General features: G+C 35.9%; 1 protein-coding gene across 1 annotated transcript in view; it reads right to left on the bottom strand.

Moving 5' to 3' along the window:
• PCDH15 (protocadherin related 15) overlaps positions 1 to 26,574 on the bottom strand; it is a 1,088,571-nt gene that overhangs the window by 558,023 nt on the left and 503,974 nt on the right. The window contains exons 3-4 of the mRNA XM_029245143.1: positions 19,517 to 19,531; positions 18,936 to 19,001 (exon numbers count right to left, since the gene is read on the bottom strand). Of these exons, the coding sequence (XP_029100976.1) occupies positions 18,936 to 19,001; positions 19,517 to 19,531 (81 nt within the window). The remainder of the gene's footprint in view (positions 1 to 18,935; positions 19,002 to 19,516; positions 19,532 to 26,574) is intronic.

Genomic DNA, 26,574 nt, shown 5'->3' with positions numbered 1-26,574 from the left:
GCACCTGCTTTCCTACCCTCCCTCCCTCCCCATAAATTCAAGATTTCACACAAAGCTTTGGTTTCTAGCAGTAAACACGGAGTTATATTCTTCCGTCTCCTATTGAAATAATCTTGTAGCCACTTTGACATAAGTTTCTTGCACATGCATAAAAGTCCTTGAGTGACTTGGATATACATTCATCTTTCCTTGGATATACATTCATCTTTCCTTTCTTGGTCTCCCAAGCCACTTTCTACATGGAAGTCCCCCTCGTTGTTTCTCTCTACCCTAGGATTAAAGACTAAAGTAGGTTTTAATCCATCCAAAGACAGCAGTTTGTCTGGCATGAATAGCCTCAAGGAATGGTCTTGATTCAGGAGATTGGGAACAAGAGAGGAGGGTTCTTAGCTTCTTCAGAATTTTTGCACAATTTATTTAAGAATTGCAGACACCCCACAAATTAAATGTATAGGTGTATGGTCTATTTTTTAAAGGGGGGAGAAGGGGGAAATACAGGAGGGGGTAGAAATCTAGTTTTTAGGACAGAAGATCTTGTTCAAAATAGAAAATAGGGGAAGAGGAACACAAAAGAAATATAGTTCAAGACCCTCACTTCAAGAAGAGGGGCCCCCATGCTTATCTTTTGGAGTTTTTTTGCCTGGTGCAGAACACTTTGTCAAAGATTCTTTGCCTATTTTTCTCAATATAAAAAAGTTTATAAACAGTAAAACCCCAAAAGGACATGGAGAAGAGCAACACATCATATTTACACAAACTAGGCCACCTAGCAATCACCAAATCAATTACTTGTGAAGTCCTACAAAGCCCAGACAAATACAATAATTAGAGCAGGGCAGCAATTGGGGGTGACAAGAAGCCAGGATCAGACACACATCACCAAGTGTGTTCTATTGCATTTGCTCCATTACAACACACTGAGGTAGGTTTGCAGTGATCTCACAGCCTGTAAAAACAAAACAAAACAAAACAAAAACCTTTTCTCCTTTAGCTACCATGACACTTATCACTGCTGCAGCAGGGCAGGACATTGACTTTGGGAACCACAAAGAAGCCACTGCTGATGATCTCTCTGGAAGCCAAGGAGGTAAAGCCCAGAATTGTTAAAAGTTGAGGATTTTGTCCTTGCTTCATATATCCATCCCTGGGCAGCTCACGATGGGTACAGAGGCATCATTCTTAAAACCTATTCTTACCGGCTCACATTTTTTACAAAAAACACCCACATACACCCTGTTGTGCATGGTAGGCCTAGCCCAATCCAGTGAAGGATGTGGTGTATAAAGTGAGTCTTGTGCCCTGGAATTGGAAGTCTGGAACCAGGAATCCTTTATCACACATACAGATGACCTTCACCTAACTTTGGCTTCCCCTCTCTGCACCTTTTTTTTTTTTCTTCACTTTTTCAAAGTGGATTTTATTGCAGCCAAAACAGTGGAATTAACTATACATAATAAACTATTATATATATATATATATATATATATATACACACACGTATACACACATATATATGTATAATATACACACACATTTTAAGTTATTATAGGGAATAAAGTTTATTTTGGCACAGAGTGTTAAAATTAAAGTTGCATACATAAGTAGCATAACTCAGCGTCCTTAATTTGGTGTAAGTGTGACACATTTTCTTGCTTTCCTGTGTTCTGCTAAATCACCGTAACCTAAACTGCTTTATAAAATTGATACACTGAAATTTAATTTTACTGTTTTTGCTTATGCTCTGATTCCAAACAAAACTCTCCTAACTTCTCTGCACCGCCTTTTCCTGTTCAGACCAATTTCCAATCTTTCAGTAGGAGACCAAGTCATGGGGCGACCCAGTTCAAATGTAGTCTCCCATGAAACACGGAAGAGGGAGGGGTTTCAAGAGGACACTATGGCAGACAAGCCACCTCTAATTGACAAAATTGAGGTAGCTCAATAGACTACACACTCCAAATAGTTGTTCTCTCTGGTGATACAGCAATGAAAGAAATTCCTGGAGCTGCTGCCAACTTATCCCTGAGATTGTTCACATACCTGAGAACACAGTTCAGGAATGAGGGCCTTAGATTAAAATATACAAAAATACAAAACCAGAATATTATGGGGGGAAAAAAGTTGAAATGCACAAGATATGTCATTCACCCACAGCTAGTGCAATTGGCATCCTGAAGAAAGTGGGAACCAAGGTAGAGTCATCCAAGGGAGCAGATAAATAAAATTGTATTGGCCCAAAATGGGGTGGGAGTGAGCTTAGAAGCAGCAGGTCTGCAGCCATTCCCTCAATCACCCTTTTTGCCCAGCATCACAACCCACTGCTTGGGACAGTTCTCAGCACCTTATCCCAAGAGGGGGTTATAAGGGGACAAGATGTGGAAAACCCTTCCTTACTCCTGAGATATTCCATCCCACAAAATACAGTAGCTTATAGGTTGGGTCCATCAATCTGATCTCATGCTTAATCTCTTCACTCTGCCGTGGGACATATTATTCCATATGCTTCTTTAAGAGTAAAACAACTTACCTATCCAGCCCACTTCCAAAGTTGGAGATTCTGGGGATGGAGCAGGTGGGGCAGGGGGACTCAGATAAAACATGCAGGGAAGGGTTCCCTCCAAAGCCTCATGTGCATTTGGATAGGGCATGATTGGAATCCCTTTTCCTTCCCCCGACCAAGAGGGAAGAGGGGGCAATGTTGTGGACCCCGGCCTGAGATACATGGGAGTGCCAGCTGCTCCCCACCCACCCTGTCCTCACTTTCTCCACTCTGATGATTGAAGCCTGCTTCTCAAAACTTCCTAATCACAAAAGGATAGTTCCCACCCACCGTGGCTCAATTTGGGGCCTCGGAGCATGGCAGGGCTATGGATCTCTTCTTCCTCCTCCCAAAAGGAGGCTCATAAATGGATGTTAAATTTTGTCAAAAGCTTTTTCTGCATCCATTGAGATGATCCTATGGTTATTCTTCAATATCACACTGACTAACTTGCAGATGCTGAACCCTCCTTTATCCCTGGAACAAATCCCACTTGATCATGGTATATGACCCTTTTAATGTATTGTTGGATTCAGTTTTATATTTTGTTGAGGATTTTTGTATCTGTGTTCATCAGTGATACTGGCCTGTAATTTTCCTTTTTTTGTGTGCTATCAGGGCAATGCTGGCCCCATAGAATGCGTTCAGGAGTGTTCCTTCCTCTGTAATTCTTTAGAATAGTTTGAGAAGGATAGGTATAAACTCTTCTCTAAATGTTTGGGAGAATTTGCCTGTGAAGTCATCTGGTCCTGGACTTCTGTTTGTTGGAGTTTTTAAATTACTGATTCAATTTCATTACTGTAAATTGGTCTGTTGATATTTTCTGTTCCTGGTTCAGTCTTGGGAGATTATACATTTCTAAGAATTTGTCCATTTCTTTTAGGTTGTCCATTTTATTGTTTGCAGTAGTGTCTTATGATCCTTTGTATTTCTGTAGTGTTGGTTGTAACTTCTTTTTCATTTCTGATCTTATTGATTTGGGCCCTTTCCCTTCTTTTCTTGGTTAGTCTGACTAAAGTTTATCAATTTTGTTTATCTTTTCAAAGAACTAGCTTTTGGTTTCTTTGATTTTTTTCTACTTAGTCTCTGTTTCACATTTCTGTTCTCATCTTTCATTTCTTTCCTTCTAACTTTGGGTTTTGTTTATTTCTCTAGTTCCTTTAGATATAAGGGTAGATTGTTTGAGGTTTTTCTTGTTTCCTGAGGTATGCTTGTATTGCCATAAACTTACCTCTTAGAACTGCTTTTGCTGCATCTCACAGGTTTTGGATCATTGTGTTTTTTGTTTTCATTTGTCTCTAGGTAATTTTTGATTTTCTCTGATTTCTTCAGTGATCCATTGGTTGTTTAGTAGCATACTGTTTAGCTTCCATGTGTTTGTGTTTTTAACAATCTTTTTATTATAGTTGATTTCTAGTCTCATAGTATTGTGTTAGGAAAACATGCTTGATATGATTTCAATTTTCTTAAATTTACTGAGGTTTGTTTTATGGCCTAGCATGTGATCTACCCTGCAGAATGTCCCATGTGCACGTAAAGAATCTGTATTCCACTGTTTTCAGGTAGAATGCTCTCCATGTGTATCAATTAAGTCTATCTGGTCTAAAGTGTAATTTAAGGCCAGTGTTTCCTTATTGATTTTCTATCTGGATAATCTATTCATTGATGTAAGTGGGGTGTTAAAGTCTCCTATTATTGTGTTATTGTTGATTTCTCCTTTTATGTCTGTTAATATTTGCCTTATGTATTGAGGTGCTCCTATGTTGGGTGCATATGTATTTATAATTGTTATACATTTTTGGATTCATCACTTGGGCATTATGCAGTATCTTGTAACAGTTTGCTTTAAAGTCTATTCTGTCTGATAAGTATTGCTGTTCCAGCTTTGTTTTGATTTCCATTTGCATGGAGTAATTATTCTCAACCCCTCACTTTCAGTCTCTGTGTGTCTTTAGATCTGAAGTGAGTCTCTAATAGGCAGCATATATATAGGTCTTATTTTTGTATCCCTTCAGCCACTCTGTCTTCTGATTGGAGCATTCAGTCCATTTACATTTAAGGTAATTATTGATAATGTATGTTCTTATTGTCATTTTGTTAATTGTTTTAGTAGGACTTTTTTTTTCTTTTTTGTTTTTTCTCTTGTGATTTGATGTCTATCTTTAGTGTTGTGTTTGGATTCCTTTTTATTTTTTTGTGTGTATATGTATATCAATATTTTGGGTTTGTGGTTACCACCAGGTTTTTACATAGCAGTCTATGTATATATAGACTGTACACACACACACACACACAAAACTTAAGTTGCTGATCTCTTAATTTCAAATGTATTAAAAAAAAAACAACCCTGCATCTGTACTCTCCTCCCCTCTATGATTACTGTTTTTGATATCATATTTTACATCTAATTGTTTTGTGAATTCCTTAACCGCTGATTGTGCATATAGATTTTACTTTTGTCTTTTAACCTTCCTACTAGCTTTGTGTGAGGATGATTTCCTATCTTTACTGTGTGTTTACCTCTACTCGTGAGCTTCTCCATTGCATAATTCTTATTTCTAGTTTTGGCCTGTTCTTTTTTGCCTAGAGAAGTTTAACATTTGTTGTAAAGCTAGTTTGGTGGTGCTGAATTCTCTTGGATTTTATTTGTCTGTAAAGCTTTTGATCTCTCCATTGAATCTGAATGAGAGCCTTGCTGGGTAGAGTATTCTTAGTTGTAGGCTTTTTCTCTTTCATCAGTTTCAATATATGATGTCACTCTGTTCTGGCCTGCAAAGTTTCTGCTGAAAAATCAGCTGATAGCCTTATGGGAATTCACTTGTATGTTATTTGCTTTTGACTTGCTGCTTTTAACATTTTGTCTGTAATTAAATGACAAAAATTACAATATGTCTTTTTGTATTTTCTTCTTTGGGTTAATCCCGTATGGGAATGTCTGTGCTGCCTGGACTTGGGTAACTGTTTCGTTTCCCAGGTTAGGGAATTTTTCAGCTCTTTTGTCTTCAAATATGTTCTCAGTGCCTTTCTCTATCTTCTACCTCTGGTATCCCTATTATGAGATTGTTAGTGAACTTGATGTTGTCCCAGAAGTTTCTTAAACTGTCCTCACGTTTTTTCTTTTTTCCTTTTTCTGTTCAGTGTTAGTTATCTCCACTGCTGTCTTCCAGCTCCCTGATCCATTCCTTTGTATCATTTAGTCTACTATGGATTCCTTCTAGTATATTTTTCACTCCATTTATTCTACATCTGTTTGGTGGTTCTGTATGTTTTCTTTCTGTTGAAAACATCTAACTTCTCACTCTGTGCATCCATTCTTCTGAGCTCTTTGAGTTTTGATCATCTTTATGATAGTTACCTTGAACTCTTTCTCAGGTAGATTGCCTAACTCTGCTTCACTTAGTTGTTCTTCTGGGGCTTTATCTTGTTACTTCATTTGAAACATGTTCCTCTGCTGCCTTGTTTTGCCTAAGTTGGTGTTAGTAATTCTGGATATCCGGTAGGTTTCCTGACCTTGAACTAGTGGCCTTCTCTAGCAGACATCCTATGCATCACAGCAGTGCACTCCCCTCTTGTCAACTGAGCTATCTGTTCTGGGGTTTCCCTCGTGAGGGCTGCATGGATCCTTTCTTGTGGCAGGCTGACTATGTGTGTGGTCTGGTAGGCCTGACTGTCTCCTAGTCTGGTTGGCTGTGAGACCCAACAGTCAAGACTCTTCTGGAGGCTGCTGGTTTGTGGGGCTTGGTCACAAGGCAGCTGACTACAGAACCCCAGGGAGCTCCAGGGCTGGCTTACTGCTGAGGAGAGTCAGAGTTGCCAGCCCACTAGTGAGTGAAGCCGGGTCCTGGGGTTAGTGTCTGACTACTGGCAGGCAAAGCCATCCTGGAGTCTGGCTGCAGGGTCAGATGAATTTTAAAGTTAACAATAGATTCTAATCACATCTTTAAGAAGCTAGATCATGATAAATATTATCTTGAATATATAGAACTAATACTTGCTAATCAATCTCAGTGGGTGAAAACTCAGAGGTCTACGTCATTTTTCTAATTCCAGGTGGACCTCTGCTATTGTTTTTAATCTTTAAAGTAAACTATTTTAAATGAGAAATTCCTTTCGAGGTTTTTTGTTTCCTAAATTTCTCTTCACCAGTAAGATAGAGTTTCCATAATATGTTTTTAAGGCTGATTACTAAAACTTTAAGAGATCTATTAGAATATAGAGTACTTTTCCTTCACTGGTAGATATGCAAGGATTCAGGAAGCCTATCATAGCCTAAATATCTTAAAACATTTCTTCAAAATATGGCACATTTCTGGTATTGTGTGTGAGTATGTACACAAGTGACATTGGTAGGTTATGTATATGTATCCCTTTTCTGTATATATCGTATGTTGCTATCCTACAAAGATGGCATTTAAATTTAATGTTATTTTACTGAAGAAATGGGTTATCAAAAATCAGTTATTTCTGGAATTAAAATTTCTATTTTAAATAACTGGAAATGTAAAATTGCAAATGGAGATTATTTTTCCCATTTAATGAATGCAAACTCATATGACAATTTGATGAATTTTAAATAGTTTGGAATTTCTTATTTCTAGTTTCTTAGAGAAACTACAAAAGGCTAATAGACCTAAAAACTGAGAAATAACATTTTTCTAAAGTTAGACAGTAGTTTTACATAGATACCTTGATATCATATCAAATCATTAGGTTGATATTTTCATAGTCAAAATTATAACACCAAAAATTAAAATAAAATATATTTTTGTAAATTTATTTAGAACAGATTATTTTATGAAATACTTTTAAATATGCAAAAAGTATGAATACATGAAATATGTACTTCATATTTTAAGATGCCATAATATAGCCTTTTTAAACATTTTAAAATTATATTTATTTTTTCTTAGATTTAAAGTAATAATATGGTTATATTTGTGCATATACAACAGCACTCCCTGTTTTTAGTATTATCATAAATACTCCCTCTTTCAATACTTCAATTTTTGTTCAATAGAGCATCTTTCAAAATGCTCTGTTGAACAAAAATTACCTGATTATTGCAGACATTTTCATGCAGGCAGAAAACACTTGAAATTTATAAATATTTTATGTGCACAGTGAATTTTGATTAAACGTTGATTATATTGAGAGATTTTAATAATAACACTTCAAACTATTCTAAATAGACATATATGTGCCATTTAACTCAGATGGTAGTTTGTTTGTGGGATTCGTGTTGATGATTTACTTGAATCAAACAAGTTTTTTGAATGCCTGCTGCATACCAGGCATTTCACTACCTTCTGGGATTAGAGCAATGACTCAAAGCAGATAATCTTTGCTCTCATGAATTTTTGCAGTCTAACATAATGATCCTAATACGTACTTCCCATTTTGAGATAAAAGGTACCATCAATTGTTGGCAGAAAAAATACTAGCCACAGACTTACATGTTTGCCTTCCAGCTTGCCTTTCTCTTAAAGCATGACTCTATAGGCCAACTGAACTCTGTTATTTACAGTAGATTCTTTTTTTTTCAACTATTATTAATATAAATACAATTATGTCTTACTCATGTAACATGACCTACAGAAGATATTTGTCACATACCAGGAATATTTGTGCCATCTCTAAATGACTGTGTCACAGAAAAAAGGTACATCTTCCTAGAGCCTTAATTTTAACTAATAGTCAACAATTAAAAAATTTGAAGTTACAGGTAAACATACCATGGAGGAGAATGTTGAATTCACAGTGATACTTAAAATACAACACAACACTTCAAAGATATTAATTTAAGTAGCATGCTTTTATATAATCAAAGCCCGAAAGATGATCTCTGAAGCCTTCTAAAAAATATAGTAATACGAATGTCTATGTGGTATCCTATCAATGCCTACAATGATAAAAGTTTTTATATACCAAATAGGAATTTCCAATAAAAAATACACAAGGTTAGAATCTTATTTAGGATTATATGTGAAGATAGTTTATTCAATTTCAAATTGCTTTTAGTCTACTCAAAGTCAAGTGTCAGTTTACTTGTTTTGCTTCAACTAAATGAAAGAAAAGAAAGAAGTAACCTATGCTGGAGAATGAAAAAGTACAGAGAAAATATTTTGTGAGACTTAGCTGACATTTTGAAACAAACTAAAATCAAACTGAAATAATTTTCTTTTGGGATATATAATAGATTTCAAAAAACAAATGGTATTAACTGACAAGAATCTATTCATTGTAGAACATTTGAGAGACATCAAAATTCAAGATGTCAAAAGAATGTGCAAATAATATAAATAAAACGTTCACTTTCATACTTGCTATTCATTACAGGATGGAAATGTAGAGGTATTAACTGGTCATTAGTAATACAAAATTAGAATGAAAAGCTTTGCTTTGAACAATGTTCCATAAAGCTTATTCACTACAGAGGAATCTTAAATTCTTTCTAAGACTTAGGACAATTTTTCAAAGGTAGCATTTAAATTATTCACTCTATTAATTCACGTATAACCTTTAGTCTGACTCTTGTCTATAAAAGTCCTCACATCCCTAAAAAAACACTTTTAAGGATAGTAAATGAACCCTGTAGAGATTGATGGGTTGCCAGTTCCTTACTAATAATGCCCACATCCTGCCTGTCCTAAAGATTAAGATAAAACATGTTATTCAGCATTTTCACCAAAACATGCTCCTATAAAGATGATCATGTTATTAAGCAAAGTGAACGGTTTTACAAATATTTTTCTGAAATGTGACTCCACTAGCACTGAATCTTCCCTTTTATATTAATGGTGTTTTGAAGACAATGTAATATAACAAAGATCTCTGGTTATAATTTTGATGGTACCACACTATCAAACTTTCAGACACTCAATATTTATGTAACTATCATATCCACGTTTACCTTTGGAATGGTTGCAGTAATCCTCTATTATGTGTTAAATGAGGGAGTGATACCACCAAGCCAAACTGAGCAAATTAATGTATTTTCTGATTTTTTTTTTAGCAGACAGATTTTTTAAAGGGTAAAATTATCTGAGATTATAAATACATACACACCCAGTTGCCTATTCAAATTTTGAAGTATCTAAACTAAGATATCGAGTGAGGTATAGGAAGAAGAACTAACCTTAGTGATTTAATCTAGCAACCTATAGTTCACTATCAACTGATTTGTTGGCAAACCAAAAAAATTTTGAGTAGTTTACATATATTCAGTCAACATCTGTCTTCTCTGCTTCAGCCACACTTGTTATCAATCATTTTCTCCAGCCAATTTTTTTGCTGTACCTTAAACTGACCAATGATATTTTTCCTTGTAGCCTTTGAATTTTAATTTTCCTGTCTGAAATGTAAATTCCCCGGCTAAATGCATGGCTCACATCTTCAGTCAGTTTTGGTCAGGGCTCTGCTCAAATGGGGTCTCCTTAGACAGACACCTGAAATAGCACCACTGCCTCCCCACTTGCCTATCACTCCCTGTTGTCTTGGCCTGCTTTATTTTTTTCCCTAGAGGTCCTGCTTCTGCCACCAGGAGGGCATTGGTTTTTCTTTTTTTCTAGTTTTTCTAGCATACCTTAACTGGTAGCTATTCCTTTCCTACTCAAAACCATTTTAAGAAGCAACTCTCTCAACTACACACAGGTCTGACAATTCAAATCACTGTTTTGTAGACTTGTAAATTTTTGGAGGCAGACAAACAAGGAAAACATACCAGCAAAAGCAAGAACAGGTAAAATGAGATTGTTTAATGCTCTTATAATGAAAAGAACCTTGTTTCTGGGGGGTCCTGAGTTAATAAAGGGTTCTGTGCTAAGCAGCCAGCACTTGAGACTTGAATTAAGAATTACTGTTAGACAGAACTCAGAATCTAGAAGACAAAAATGAGGACTGCTACTAAACAAGCAAACAAAAAAACCACACAAAAAAACCTTGCCTGTGGTCATCAGCGGCAAGTGGTTTGGGTAGGTTAAAAGGAACACTACAATATATTATATCTCCATATTCTACTTAAGTAAACCCATTTGTATTTTAACCAAGCTAAATGTACTTTAATGGTATGTAGCTATGACAATTCCACAAAACTTTTATTATTGAGTACAGTTAAGACATTCATTTTTATTCTAAGGAATAAATATATACTATTTACTGAAATTGTACCATCTGATATGAATACAAAATCTAGCTTTAGTGCATCCTTCAGTTTCATGAAGTAGCAATAGATGAAGAGATACCAAGTACTTTCGTATTCGTTAATCCATATGGCACACTTAAGCATATTTAGTTGAATTACATTAGCAATTCCAGGTGGAAATATGTGGCATTTGAACCTTTGTTTTGAAAACTGCTGTAGGAGGTATTTTAAGTCCAAGAACAGTTTCAAATCATCTGAGGGTTATGGTTCTCATCCAGGGATTGCTGAGAACATTTACACTGTTGATTACTATAGTCAGTGACAGTAGTGGTCCATTTCAGATTTCCATTTCAGAATTCCAGTGTCCTAACAGAAAAGTCATACCTTTGTTGCCTGACAACAAAGATCAATAATCTAGCAGCCAATATTTGATCATGAGGAACAGAAGTGAAAAACCACTCATGATAAACAGGAATTGGGGAAAGAGTCATTGGGGACAGGGTAATAGTGGAATCTAAGATGATGCATAAGAAAGAGCAGTTGTAGACAGAATCTCCAGGAGCTTGATGTTAAAACAAGCAATTGAACTTTGGTGCTTCTCCCATCCCTGAGTTCCTAAACTTCCATCAGACTCACTCCTCAACTAAACTCAAATTATACAACGTAAGTGTAAGGAGTGTGCTGGATATGCAAAGAAAGCTCAAAGCAAAGTCCCTTCACGCCCTTCCCAAAACAATGTCATCTTATGGATGTTCTTTCCACCATGCACGTCTCTCATCTTTGTTGCCTAAATTAGGAGTCAAAATATTGGTGGCTTGCAGGCCACAGGAGCCACACAGATGTATTTTGTTTGGCTAATAAATGGAATCACAATTTAAATTAGAATGACTTATCTTTAATACACAGAATTTCCTATTCTGAAAAAAAATTGAAGGTTTCTTTCTATGTGGTTACGAGTAGAGAGAACCTAATAGGTCTTCATTTCTTGCAGCACACAGGCCCATTCTTATTGCCCACGAAGGCCCATGGTCCATCATCCAATAGTCTATAAAGATGAAACCAATACTAGCTTCAGTTGTCTTCCCTAGTGACAGGATTTAGATACTCTCTCTACAGAAAAATGGTTCATTATAACAGCATCACTTGGCATTAAGTGTGTGTATGTGTGGCATAATTTAATTCTATATTATTCAGATTTATTTCTATTAGACATGAGATTAAAATAAAGGATTTAAAGAAAAAGGAAAAATAGAATAGAATGTTCTTTTCTTAAGTGTTTTTCATTTCCTTAGAAACCAAGGGTTACTTTGCACAACTTAATCTTTTCATCATCATTAACATTAGCATTCTGAAACTTAAACAGTAAATGAGAGCCACTATCTTGAACAGAGTTGTTTTCCTTGTATAAAACACCCTAGCTTGCTGCCCTTTTTGACTTCTGTCTGCTTTGTATAATTTTTGACTTCTGTCTGCTTTGTGTACTTCTCCTGTCCCTTATTTTATGATCATTTCACTAGATCCAGCAATACCATTGTATATTAGGTGCTATAGAGTAAACAAATGAGAAAAGGAATATCAAAAATGAAATATGATTAAATGTCAATATAATTTTAGATAACTTGAGATAAATAACCTATTTCCCTAATGCTTAGAAAGTTTTCAATTTACTTATTTCACAGTTATATATTCAGAAGTTTGCAGCTGCTGACCTTTCATAAAATAATACTTTGGCACAAATGAAAAGTAGTGAATGCATCGTTGCATATGTAGCTCCAACAGTAATGAGCAGAGCCAAATTGTTTTCTACTAGGATATTTGTCTTAGTCACTGTAATAAGAGGATTAAAATACATGAGGAATTGGGCATGATTTTTTTTTTTTTTTTGTGCATTACGCGGGCCTCTCACTGTTGTGGCCTCTCCCATTGCGGAGCACAGGCTCCGGACGCGCAGGCTCAGTGGCCATGGCTCACGGGCCCAGCCGCTCCACAGCATGCGGGATCTTCCCGGACCGGGGCACGAACCCGTGTCCCCTGCATCGGCAGGTGGACTCTCAACCACCGCGCCACCAGGGAAGCCCTGGACATGATTTTTTTACATCAACTTAGGTCTAATATTGACAAGTGTATTTTGGATAGTTTCATTTAACTTCTTCAAAACTTAGAAAAAATTATATTTCCTCATCAATATGTATGCCTTTCACTAGAAAGAACTCAGAATGACTTAATGATGACTGGGAAAAGTAAAGAATAGAATAGCAAGAAATTTGTAATCATGATTTTGGGGCTATGCAACATCCACAGCAATCTAGCCAGAAGACCACTAATGTCTTATAAAAATATTTAATATTTTGGCAGTCAAGAATCAAGTTTGGATGTTATAAGATTATAGAACAGTGGGAATATATTTTCCCCTATTTATCCAGAAAAACAAAACTCGCATATTGCACTAAAGGTCATTTGCTTGATGTCAATGCGGATGATTTTGTATAACCCGAACGAAGTTTTAGTCTTAATACTTCAAAAGCTTGTACAGTCATCTATTAATCTACCTTCATCTGTATAGAACTTCTATTGTTAGTGTTGCTGTGTTTCATAAGGCTTTATGCAGCAGACTATACATTTATTTTTTTTTAATTATTGTTTCAAATAGAATTCTAGGATTTGTTGATGAAAACCACCAGAGAGACAAACACTATTTACCTTAGTGATAAGGCAACAATGCAGAATAGAGGTAGGATAAAAGTGCCTTAGAAAGTAACTGTTTAAAACCAAATCCTTAGAACTATCCCTCCCATAGGACATATATACTAGATCCCTCTCTCACTTTTATTTTCATGAGTAAAGCTCTGTACAAATTTTCAAAAGCTTAATATCTAAGAACATGTTCTGTACTTCAGGTTTCACTTAATATGTAAATTATGTTGGCAACCCTTTGTTATATGTCATATTTGAAATAACCAGAATCGTTATCATAGAACTGAGAGAGAATTAAATTCAGATCTTAAGCTGTATCTTTGTCCTGACACATTGAAAGAAACATGGCCTAAGAATAGGCCCAGATAAGGATTTCTATCTTTAATAACATTTCTCCCAAACATTTACATGAGCTGAGGACTCTGTCTTTGGCAACTATATTGAAACATTTTTCCACCTACTATATAATCTCTAGCACCTTTAACCTCTTGGTGGCATCTTCAACCACTTTCAATTTACCCCAATAGAACATTGTCATCCAGTCTGCCTGATAACTTGCCATCTTGGTTTCTCAGGTTCCTCTCTTCTCAGCATCTTGTGCAGTCTCTCATCTGGGGTTCTAGTCATCTTCTACTATGAGGTATCCTACAGAGTTTATTCTTATTCCACTATAGTCGTTCTTGCAGAAATTTTCCGCCAGTTTAGACCTTGCTCTCTTTAGAGAATGAAAGAGAAGAATGAAGATAAATAGGCAAAAAGAGAGGGTTCTAAACCCTTGGATGTAAAAAAACAAAAAACCACATTACACTTTTTTTTTTTTTTCACTTTGTTTAAACGTTGGGAATATTCATACAGAAACATTGGTTATTTAAGACTTTTCTTTCCATGAGTGCAAGACCTATTTTACTAGGAGTATGTGAAACTCTACTTGCAACCCTTTGGAGGTGTGTAAGGCAGAGTTTGGCGAACTCCCTTGCTATAAATCTAAGATATATAATTGGCAACTATAAGGAAAGAAGAACATCAACATAAAACTTTAATCTTCTACTCTTCCAAGCTTAGTGATTTTTGACAACGGAAGGAAAAGGATGATGACGAGCAACTTGCAAATGCCCCTCAACAACATAATTGTTTCTAATGAAGAATCAACTTCCCTTCACTCCCCTAGCTCCATGCTTGGGCCAGAGAAACCCCACAGAAGAAGTGACGAACTGAATTCATTGTTCCTTTCTATAACCTCCTCTACCTTCCTAGAAGTACAGGAGGGTCTGTACTACTCAACCTAGTTCACACCTGGTTCTGCCATGTGTGCTGACCAGGACACATTCTCATTGAATCAGCTGTGGCATCCTCTGTTGGCATCTCCTTTCATAATGTGAAGACACTCCGTCATCTTTCATTTCTCAAATTTGCTGTGAGCCCACAATATCTTAACTGGAAATCCATAAAGAACATTTAGGATGAGCCTCCTAATCTCTCACCTACATAGTGATTTCCTTCTGCCTCTGAGCCTGTTTATTTTTGTACAATTATGGTGTTATATTCAAACCATGACTTCAAATCATTTTCTTGTCCCCTTGACTCAGCACTGCCTATGTATTTACCCAGTTTCTAAGAATTAGTCTGAACCAGTTGTTCCAAAGTCTTTTTGAATGCCATTCCGTAGTTGTTGTAAAGCAGCCAGGGCCCTGACTTGGCTGGCACCCAGAGGCAAGCTTTAAATAGTTCCAGTGTAACCGTTCCTGACCTCACTCCTTCCAGTAAGGACTCAATGCCATTAGGCAGCTCTGAGTCCAGTGAATCTAAAAATGTATTTCCAGAAATAATTTTTTAAAACTTAGGTTTTTTAGAGCAGTGTTTTAAGTTCACAGTGAAAAGGAGAGGGAGATAGAGTTTTCCCATATACCCCTTGGCCCCCTTCCCCCCGACATGCATAGCCTTCCCCATTATCAACATCATTCACTGGAATGGTACATTTTTTTTTTTAACCAAGGATGAACCTACATTGACACATCATAATCAGCCAAAGTCCACAGTTTACCTTAGGTTTCCTTTTGGTGTTGTACATTCTATTGGTTTGGACAAATGTATTATGACATATATCCATCCTTAGAATATCATGTAGAGTGTTTGCACTGCCCTAAAAATCCTCTTTGCTCTGCCTGCCTTCCCCCCACTCACCCCTGGAAACTACTGATATTTTAATTTTTCCCATATTTTTATCTTTTCCAGAATGTCATAGTTGAAATCGTACAGTACATGTTTCCTTCGGCTTGGCTTCTTTCACTTAGTAAAATGCACCTAAGTCTCCTCCGTGTCTTTTCATGGCTTGATAGCTCATTTGTTTTTAGTCTGTATTTGCCTGGATGTACATAGTTTACTTATCTATTCACTTACTAAAGACATCTTGCTTGCTTCCAAGTTTGGGCAATTATGAATTAAGCTGCTATAAATGTTCATGTGCAGGTTTTTGTGTATACATAAGCTTTTCGGGAAAAAAATTTTAGATATTTAAAAATAATCTAAGTCTGTTTCTTGGTACACATTCTCCTCTCTAAATGCAAATACTCACTAAACATTTTCTACATACTAGTTCTAGAGCTTTCTGGTGGTGGTCAGGAACCAATGTGATTCTCTTAATGGGTTGATTTTGTGTTCTTACCACATAAGCTTGATTTTCTGGTAGTTGTGATGAAAATAAACTCCTGGTTCAGATCGAGGGTGATATAATGAATCTGTTATCAATATACTACTGAGGACAAGGACCAAGGAGAGGAATAATCTAACAGGTCCCAGGGTGAGAAAGAAGTTTATGGATCTCTACCTGTTAAATTTTTAATTCTTTAAAACTTATACTGATGTGCAAATTAATTTAGCATATATATTCATAAAAAGGAAATATTTCCATCCCACAGAGTATAAAAATCTTGAAATACGGAGATGCATGTGACAAATAACGGACGTTCTATGAATGTACCTTAGTGACTTATATAAGAAAATTAAGTATATATTTTAAAATACCCGAGTTAAAAAAAAAATACCTGAGTTATTTAAAAGCTATACTATAGTAGTGTAGTAGAGGATGTATTTGGCAATGGAGATTGTTCAGCTGTAGACATCAATAAAGTAAGCCAAAGCAAGTTGACACCCAAACTTACTAGTTTGGCTTAATAAAGGATTTGCTGTGCCTTACTTTTAAGAAGCCCCAGAACATTTACAAATAGGTGCTTATTTTTCTGGTAAAATAGGATACCCACATGTTTTGTTACTACCAATTAAAAAGATGCAAGAAAAAAGAAACCAAGAGTTTAAGAGCCACACTAGAATTAACTGTCCTATTGGGAAGTTTCTTAGATTGCCTAAAGAAAAATATGAAAACACTTTCATGGATTGTTTCCTTCAGACTTTTAAGGCAAGAATGATTGCACACTACATTGTAATATGTGGCAGAGGTTCATTTGATCACCATATTTTTAGAAATTTAATATGAAAGAGAAATGTAAAACCTTTAATCTCTAGATTGGTATTTATACTCCTTATGTTGACACTCGAATAACTTTGGCAGCATTCTGAGTAGTTGGCAGTTTCTACAAAATATGCCAATTAAAGAGCACAGCAACTACATCATGTCACATTCTTCTAAAATATAAATATTGAACTTTCACTACATGCCATCATGCAGAACTGCTATGACAACATCTTTGTAGACTTCCTGAGCTCCTTTAAAAAGTGGGATCTCATCAACACAAGGAAAGGTAAAATATCATTACTGTGGCTATAATTATCTGGTTGGCAAAATAAGCTCTGTATAGAATTACATGTTAAAACAACTATTTAGTAAAATTAAATGCTTTAGTTCAGCTCAGCTTATATGTTCAAAGGAATAGGTGAACAATGAGAAAATATAGATTGGTTTTCTATCACGTGTATTTTTTTGTCTCTGGTTAAAAAGCAAACTTTTTATTGTAGGACATTTAGAAAACAGATTTGTTGACAGGAAAGTAGTTAACGATAAACCATAATCTTACATGTGAGATGAAATTTTTCTGGTATAGTATTTTTATATATATATTTTTTCTTTTCTGCAGATACATATAGGACTTATTTCTAATTTATTTAAATGTATCCTAATAACTCATTATCTTCATATACTTTCAAGCTCAATAGGGACTTTTTAAAAATAAACCTGTGTAATTTTTATAATATTTCTATAATTTAGTATAGACACTTAAATTTGTTTAAACAAAGGCCAGCAGTGTTGTGGACATTTTTGGCTGATTCCAAAGGAAGTGAAAGATGTTCAAGAATAAAAATTTATGCCAATTCTTCTAAGAAGTAAAAGAAATGTTTCTAGTAAAGCATAATAAATACTGATACATAATAAAGTGAACCAACACAGGTATTATGTGTACTATAGAAATTTTCAAAATACACGTAGGTTGAATTTCAGGGAAAAGTCACTTTCCAATAAACCACTTGACATTCTTTTTTAAAAAGACATCAATCTGGAAAAACAATGTTGAGCCTAGACAGAAAGTACAAATCAAACCCAGTGGAAAGTCTGTTACAGAATTAGTAGACAAAATGAGCCACAGAACATTCTCATATTTAGAATAGTTTGAAATAGAAACCAAGACTCAAGGGATTTCCACTTTACTGTTAACTAATAGAGGAGGAGAATCTCTAAATATCTGTAAAGTTTAGAGACTAGGAGAGTGTTGGGGAACAAAAGTGCTAATTTTTTGTTAAGGAAAATTAAAATTTTGAAGATTGTAATATAAATTAGGAGTTAGTTGTTAATTATGGCAGATAGACTGAGTGAAAATTCAGATTTCCTCCTCTGCTCTACACCTTTTGTCAGTTTTCTGTTCCCAAGCACTTTGTTTTCCTAGTAACTATTCTTTTTTTAAGATTTTTATTTTTTGATGTGGACCATTTTAAAAGTCCTTATTGAATTTCTTACAATATTGCTTCTGTTTTATGTTTTTTGGTTTTTTTGGCCACGAGGCATGTGGGATCTTAGCTCTGTGACCAGGGATCAAACCTGCACCCCCTGCATTGGAAGGCAAAGTCTTAACCACTGGTCCACCAGGGAAGTCCCCCTAGTAACTATTCTTAAATCACCATGTCTAATAGATTATGGATCTTAATCCTTACCAGACTGTAGCAAATTTAAATTAGCAGTGCAGAGCTTACCCTGTGGTCCATTTCTTTTGGAGAAATACACTAGGTAACAGTATGTGTGATAGTCAACTCTACCTATTGACAAAGAAAAGTTCTAGCCGGTATCTAGATGCATTCTTAGACTGATTGTGAATCAGATGACTTCTCTGCAATCAAAACTAAACATTTCTATTCATTAAGTCTCTCATAATGTAATCCAAATAAAGTATTTCCAGTTAGTGTCCTAATTTAAACTCACACAGGGAAGAAATTAAAGAGGAACTGTCAGTGGATTTGCTTTGAAGCTTTCATTTAGTACTTCCACACATATCAGCTCTAGGTTTGAAATGAGAAATCCCTCTTAGATTAAGTCGCTTTTAAAACACGTAGCTTACTCACCATTCCGACTCTCTTCATCAACGGCAACTATGGTGGCTGGTGGTCCCCCCCTAGCTAGTTTGCAATCTAAAGAGAAAACAAGACAAAGTAAGAAGTAGCTACTGCAGGAGCATTCACCCTGAGATTAAATTCATTGAGATGTATATTGATATTTAAAAAGAAAAATCCTGCAATCAAATTAATATGCATCATTTCTTTTAACAGTTTTTTATTTTTAAAAAATTCTCGTAAGAGCTATATAGATTCCTTACCACATCGTAACAAAGACACTTTGTATACCATGAAACTGTTCAAATCTTACTGGAAAACACCAGCAGAGATCACTGGAGAGCAGAGGTCCTTCAGGACAGAGATAACGGGATGGTAATTTAACCCATAAAAACAACATAAAGGAATGATTAACAAGGATAAATTGTAATTAAAGCATCACAACAGAAACAAACATAATTGGACTTTAATTGTAATAAAGGGTCTAATTAAAAAGAGTGAATAGATCTTTAATAATGTTCTGAAGAGAATAAAACAAAGACAGACAAGCAATGTTCATGAGGTTGTTTGAGATTTTATTTTTGTCATCTTACCCTCATATTGCCAGTCTGGAGTCAAAAGTATAGAGTCATCAATGGGAGCAGATCAGAAAAATGAAAGAAAGGAAGAAAGAATACATGTATATATTTAGCGAGGATTTAAAGACATAAATAGCATTATACAATAACAGATACATCACCTAATGATTTCTGGAAATGAAGTATATAAAATCCTTAGATTTTTGTAATTCTAACAGTAGTAACAAGTTTACTTGATAATGTATGTCATTAACATCTTAAAACTTGTAGATCAACTCGAACATAACATACAGTACACCGATGTGTCCTATGAAAAGGTAAATAAAATTACTTATGAATTGTCTGTTATCCCTGTGTTGAACAAACCTTAAGAATAGTGCCTGTCAATCAGTAGTGATTAATTTGTTATTTCAAACAATGCTAATACCGAAGTATCTCATGATAATGAACATAAATAGTATCATGAGCTATAACATCCATGATAATTAAAATGTGAAGGTTTTGCCTGGAAGATGTCAAAAGTACACTTCCGAGACATAAAGCACTCTCCCAGGAGGTACTCGGTCAGCCTGATAGGGCTGTGTCACACAGTTCAATGTACATGGCACAGTCCTGTGACTGCAACATAAATTGGCTTAAAGCCATCCAAGTACGTGTGCTATTTGGAAGATGACTTCAAGGTTTACTAGTTATCTATTAAAATTCTGCTATTATGTACATGGGCATGAATAAAAAAGGCTTTGGCGAGCATTGTTCTATATTGTAAGATATGTGCTCTCCCATATGAAGCTGAAAAGATCAGAAATCTCCAGTTTTTCTCTCTTCATCCTGGTCAGTATTCATGGAGTTTCAGGTCACAGCATTTTTAGATCTAAAATATCTCATTACACTTCATTCTCTCCTTCCTATACCCCCTGACATAGCACAGCTCCTCACTATTTGTCACCTCTACTCTTGCAGTGGTTTCCTCACTGATCTCCTAGAAGCTTTGTTCTCATTCGGCATTCATTTATTAATTTCACGAGAATTATTTTATGCACCCAAATCAAAGGTAAAATAATGGTACTTCTCTGCACAAAGAACTTCAGTTTCCTTTGGAGTGAAGAAAATTGTCTTCGAATATCATTCAAAGGATGTCATGGTCTTAACATTGTTTACTTAGAATTAAGCACTGTGCCCTTCAGTCACATCAGAGCCCTTACTCTTGCTAGAATGTATCTTGCCTTATTAAGGAAGTTTTGTCACCTAAATTCATTTCTGCCTCTACTTCTGCCTGGCAAGTCTCTGCTTCTCTTGGTAGAACTAGATTTCACCTATTCCATGAAAACTTGTCTATTTCCCCAGTCAGAATTTATCTTTTACTTCCATGTTCTCATAATACTTTGTTCATCTAGTTTTTTATTCATCTATGCATTCAAAAATTATTCAGTCAAATTTGTAGATAACTTACTACGTGCTGAACATGGGAATTAAAAAACAACAACTTCTTTCTTCATGGATCTGAGTGATCAGATAAAAGAAAGACTCATAAACAACCACATAGGTATGGCACAGTGTGGCCTATGTGAGTCAATTCTTTAATAAATTCATTAACAACACAAACGGTTAAGATACAGAGAATGCCTGCTGGGAGTGGAAATGGGATACACAAGAAAGCAGAGGCAATCTGTGGAAAGAATAAAGGAAACATGACCAGTTCTTACAAGATGCAATTCTTGGATTACCAACATGCCTTCTGTTTGTATTTCAAAGAGTAGTTACCTTTCAATACTATTTTCTCTCTCCTCACTCTCTTTCTCTTTCTCTCTCCCTTCCTCCCTCCCTCCATATAATATATATGTGTGTATATATATATATATATAATATTTATATATGAGGTCACTGCCTTAGTTAAGATCCTCATAGCTGCAAAGTAGAGAAAAAGTGTGGTGAATCTGCATGTGAATATTGATAGAGGAATAGATATTTAATCACTAACTTTATAGGCAGGCAGGATAAAGGGAAAGGAAAGAAGGAGAAAGCTAGGCATACATATACGAAAACCTCTCACCATTTGGTTACTATTACATTTATGGGTAGATTTTTCTACACATCTAAGTCAAGTACGACTCCTCGTATTCCAGCCCTCCCTCCCTCCCTTACCCTTCCCATTCTCAGTTCATTCTTTAGCCATAACAAACCAAATTTATGTTTGCTGTGCCATCTGCCAAAAGGCCCTTCCTCATCTTCTACCCCTGGTTAACTTCTATTTCTCTTTCAAGAACCTGGCAAGGCATCACATCTTCTAGAAAATCTTCCTTGTTGTCTAGATTAAATGCCTCTTCTCTGCATTCCTTCAATATACACTGTATTCCACTGGAAAAATTACTTCATAAAAAATATATTAGTATTTTCTTCTCATAAAAGCTCCTTCAGACCAAGTCTGTGTCACATTTATATATCTAAGTAACCTCAGAATCAGACTAGAGTTGATCCTGAAAGAATGCTTGTTGAATTTTTCTGAACTGCAGTCAGCCCAACTGCAGTCTCTCATTGAATATCCCTCCATGAGTGCTGCTCAGAAGCCACTGTTCTCATTATGTCCTGGCCGACAGAAACAGCCCAGGAATATAGGTGCAGCTACAGTTCCTCCCAGTCAGACCCCTTTAGATGACTTTCACTCAGCTTTATTCTTTTAGCAGCTTCCAAAACCCCACAATAAGATATTTTTCATGCCCAACCAATAAACTTTCTTTATTCTGAATCAAAACAAAAATGATTAAATAATTTTGCCCCAAACACTAATGAAGAGAGGTTAGTCAGATACATAAAAGTAATCTATTAATAACAGTGTTCACAACAGGCTAAGTGTTTGCTTTGGAATGATGTGTTCATGAAAGTATAATTAGTTTTGAAATGCACAAAAATATTTTTAACGACAAGTATATTCAGAACTGTCTTGAAAAAAAGTAATTTTGGATGAAGTAACCAGGATGTATTATGTATGCTAAATATGCAAATGGAGATCAAAGTGAAAACTAGAAAGCAATTTGGGGGCTGGGTGATCCTGCTCTCTACGGTCTATGGATAATCTGTCTGCCAAGGAAAGACAGGTTAGCTGATGATGCCTGTGCCTTGGAAACAAACTTCTGTAATCTATTTAATTTCACCCTTGACTGTCCAGATTTCACAAATTCATTGTTTTTCCTGCCTCAGACTTCTAACCACTCAGGCCCCTACCTGATTCCCATATCCAATTTGTTGTAAAGTGCAGGATATGAATACAAACAGCTGAATGCCCAGTGTGATTTATTTCCACAAATTTGTCATCGAGCTAAAAAGCCGTGTATTTTTTCTGTATATTTTTAAATTTCATGCAACAAGTCAGATTTAAAACCTAAAAATGTATTAGCAAGATATGGAAGGACTGGTTTCAAATGAAATGAACCTGTGATATGCTGTTCTTATTATGACCTGAAGCTTAAGATCATGTTACTCTACAAAGGGAATCTCCAGAATTGTCCATATATGTTCATTCCTTACTAGGAAGAGAGAACAGCCAGGTAGACCCTATTTCCACCTTAGCCTATTCTCAAAACTTCCATTTAAGTTCAAACAATGTCTTTTTTTAAAAAAATTATTTTATTTATTTATTTTTGGCTGCTTTTGTTCTTCGTTGCTACGCACGGGGTTCCTCTAGTTGCAGTGAGTGGGGGCTACTCTTCGTTGCAGTGTGTGGACTTCTCATTGTGGTGACTTCGCTTGTTTCGGAGCTCAGGCTCTAGGCACGTGGGCTTCAGTAGTTGTGGCATGTGGGCTCAGTAGTTGTGCCTGGTGGGCTCTAGATCGCAGGCTCAGTAGTTATGGCGCATGGGCTTAGTTGCTCCATGGCATGTGGGATCTTCCCAGACCAGGGCTGGAACCCATGTCCCCTGCACTGGCAGGCGGACTCTTAACCACTGCGCCACCAGGGAAGCCCCAAACAATGTCTTTTTAATAAAATTTCAAATATATTAACTTTTTTCTTATATTAACATGGCAATTGCCATCAATATGTCCAATGACTAGCATATTTCCTGCCTAGACCTCTCCTCTGAGTCTGGGTCCTGCTGCTCAGATAACATCTGTACTTGCAATTTCAAAGGTGCCTTAAATGTAACACTCCAAAATGGATTCTAGTTGCTACCCCCAGACCATACCTGGCCTCTTCCAGTATGTACTATTTCAGTGAATAGCACAATTTTGCACCGAGTTGCATAAACCAGAAACCAGGGGTTCACCTTTGAGCCTGCCCATCACCCTTTCCTGTGTTGAATCCTTCAATAAATCTTGACTTTCATTACTACAGAAAAACTTCTTATATCCACCTACAGCTTTCAATCTGATGTCACCATGCTAATACAATCTCTTACCTAGTCTAACAGGTTTTCCTAACTGTTCACCCTACAGGCAATCTTGCCCCACTCTTTTAATTTTCTATCTTTAAGCACAGTGATCTTTTACAAATTAAAACATGCTTACCAGTTAATGATGTACCATTGCTTTTATGTTAAAACAAAACTTTCATGGTCTACAACTCTCTGTATAGTATGATTTTAGAATGAAAACCAAAATATATGGCCTACAAGGTCCTGCATGATACCGCCTTCTCCTTCCTCTCCAGTCTCATTTATTTCCATGTTCTCACTTGCTCTCTGCATTCCAGACAGGTTTTTCTTTTCTTTAATCATGCTATCTTTTGTCCTGAGATACCTAAAGATCTTTCCAGATTACATTATTTCTTATTTCTAATCTTCACACTCAACCCATTATTCACTTATATATTCTTTAGATTTTAACCTGTGCTTCGCTTTTCCAAAGAAATCGTTTCCAATCCCCAGGTTCCCTGATATATACTCAGTTAATTCTGCCTTCTAATATCAAGTTATGAATATCTGACTCCTCACTGACAGAAAACGCAGTGATAATCTAGATCTTGTTTCTGTTCCTCAGAGTTGTGTTCCCAGGGCAAAGTTCCTGCCACATAGGTGTCAGCAACTATTTCTTGAATGCAAAAATGAAGAGCCTCGACCAAATTTGCAACAATTTTTAAAAAGCCCTCTATAACTTAATCTTTTCTCTTTTTAACGTTTGAAATGTCATTTTCATATAAAAATAATGGGGAAAGAATGTGTAACAAATTAGTTATTAAAAGACAGGACCACTGATACTACCTCAGCAGAAATGCGAAGGGTAGCACCACGTGCCACCTGAAAATATGTCACTTTGGCACGTGGAGCTGAAGGCAATAAAGACCCAGCAGACTCAGCAAAAGCCTTTTTATTTTCCTCCTCCTTTTTAACAGCCTAAAAGAATTTAGAAAGGGGGTCTGTACCAGGAAGAGAGCTATTACTAGAGATAATTTTTTCATTTGAGAGAAGTATCTGCATGCAGGGCAAACATTTGTTTACTGAACATTTCCTTTTCTCATCTTCCTGTGAACTCCCTCTTTCCCTTTGAAGTCTCAGACCATTTATCCCTTTCCTTAGCTCAGGATGGTATTTAAGCCTCAATTGCCTGGTTGTGTTTGAGTCTCATATTTTTGTACATAGTTAAATTTGTTTTTCCCCCATTAATTGTTCTATTACAGGGAGGTCTCAGTCAAGAACCTAGAAATGTAGAAGAAAAATTTTTCCTTCCCTATGAGGAAAAAGCTACTATTTAAGTAAAGAAAGAGACAGTTTTGTAGGAATTCAGGATTTTGAGGGATTAGTTATGAAAGATCATAGAGAGCTCAGAATTATAAAGAGGAGTAATGAAAAGAGGAGGAGAAAATTTTCACATGTTTCCAATTATCTATAGTTTCTATTAGAATTCTACACTCTGATCATCCAATTGACTGAACTGAAGAACTATTACGGAGCAAACTTACTCCAATATCATATTAATGGCAAGGATGCATTCCAAGTTCCTTCATGATTTTATCAAATTGCATCTTAAAGAAATAAAACTCAAAGACCTCAGATATCAAAGCTCTCATGATATCAAAGATCACAAATACTTCTGTGTCAGTCTTTTAGAACTTTTACTCGGCCATTTCCTTACCAGCTCCCTATGAGTATCAGTGAATTATTCTAGCACTTAGCAGAGTATTTGACATACTATACTCATTCAATATATTTGTTGAACTAGGGAACATCTTCCGCCATGGTAAAGCAATAAAACAAATAACCAATTAAATCATTATTATTCATCATTTCAAATCTTTTGGGGAGTGTTTAAAGTGTTAAAGGAATTGATTCCTAGTACAGTATAGAGCTTAAGAACATGTGCTTTGGAGTCAGAAAACCAAGTTTTACATCCTAACCTTGGCTTTTAATAGCTGTGTAAATTAAGTAGATTATTAACTTCTTATACCTCAGTTTAGGTAAATAGGTGTAATAGTAAGTATAACTACTTCATAGATTTATTACAAGCATAAATGAGATAATCTATGATAACTTCATTTTGCGTGGCAAAATGTACAGGCAGAATAGATGCACCTTAATTTGTACAGTATCATTATTTTAAGGAATGTATTTGGAAAATCGTTCCTATTTTTTTCCCTTTGACCAAAAGGTGGCAGAGAATCCCTTGGATTTCCCTAAATTTTCAGTGAGGGCTGATCTTCTTACATATGTGGTTGTGAAGTGCATTCTCATTAAGAATAAAAGCAGCCACATGACATGTCACTGATGGTCTGTATGGACAGAAAAATTGGAATTCTTGTTCCAGATATCAACCTAGAACCACTATCCTGGACTGAATTTACTAGAGGCAAATAGAATCCTTGAACTCCATGAGTCCTCCAACAAGGATTGCAAGACGATTTTAGAAAATAATGTGCTCACAATGACCCACTGGTCCCATAATAGTCTGGAAGTGCATTGGTGTCCAAATGATCAAGCAGAAAGATCATGAAAGAGTCACAGATATTCTGAAAACTCTATTCTTTTCAACATTCCTCTATTATCACTTTGGATATTCAAAGTCATCTGGTGTTTCTTATCTAGAAGCTTTCATTTTCCTACACACACACACACACACACACACACACACACACACACACACACACA

This window comes from Monodon monoceros, unplaced genomic scaffold (assembly GCF_005190385.1).
Source record: "Monodon monoceros isolate NGI ecotype Baffin Bay Population unplaced genomic scaffold, NGI_Narwhal_1 Super_Scaffold_4, whole genome shotgun sequence".
Taxonomy (NCBI): Eukaryota; Metazoa; Chordata; class Mammalia; order Artiodactyla; family Monodontidae; genus Monodon; species Monodon monoceros.
Note: the sequence above shows the minus strand (reverse complement) of the source record. Positions and strands in the feature narration are given on the sequence as shown.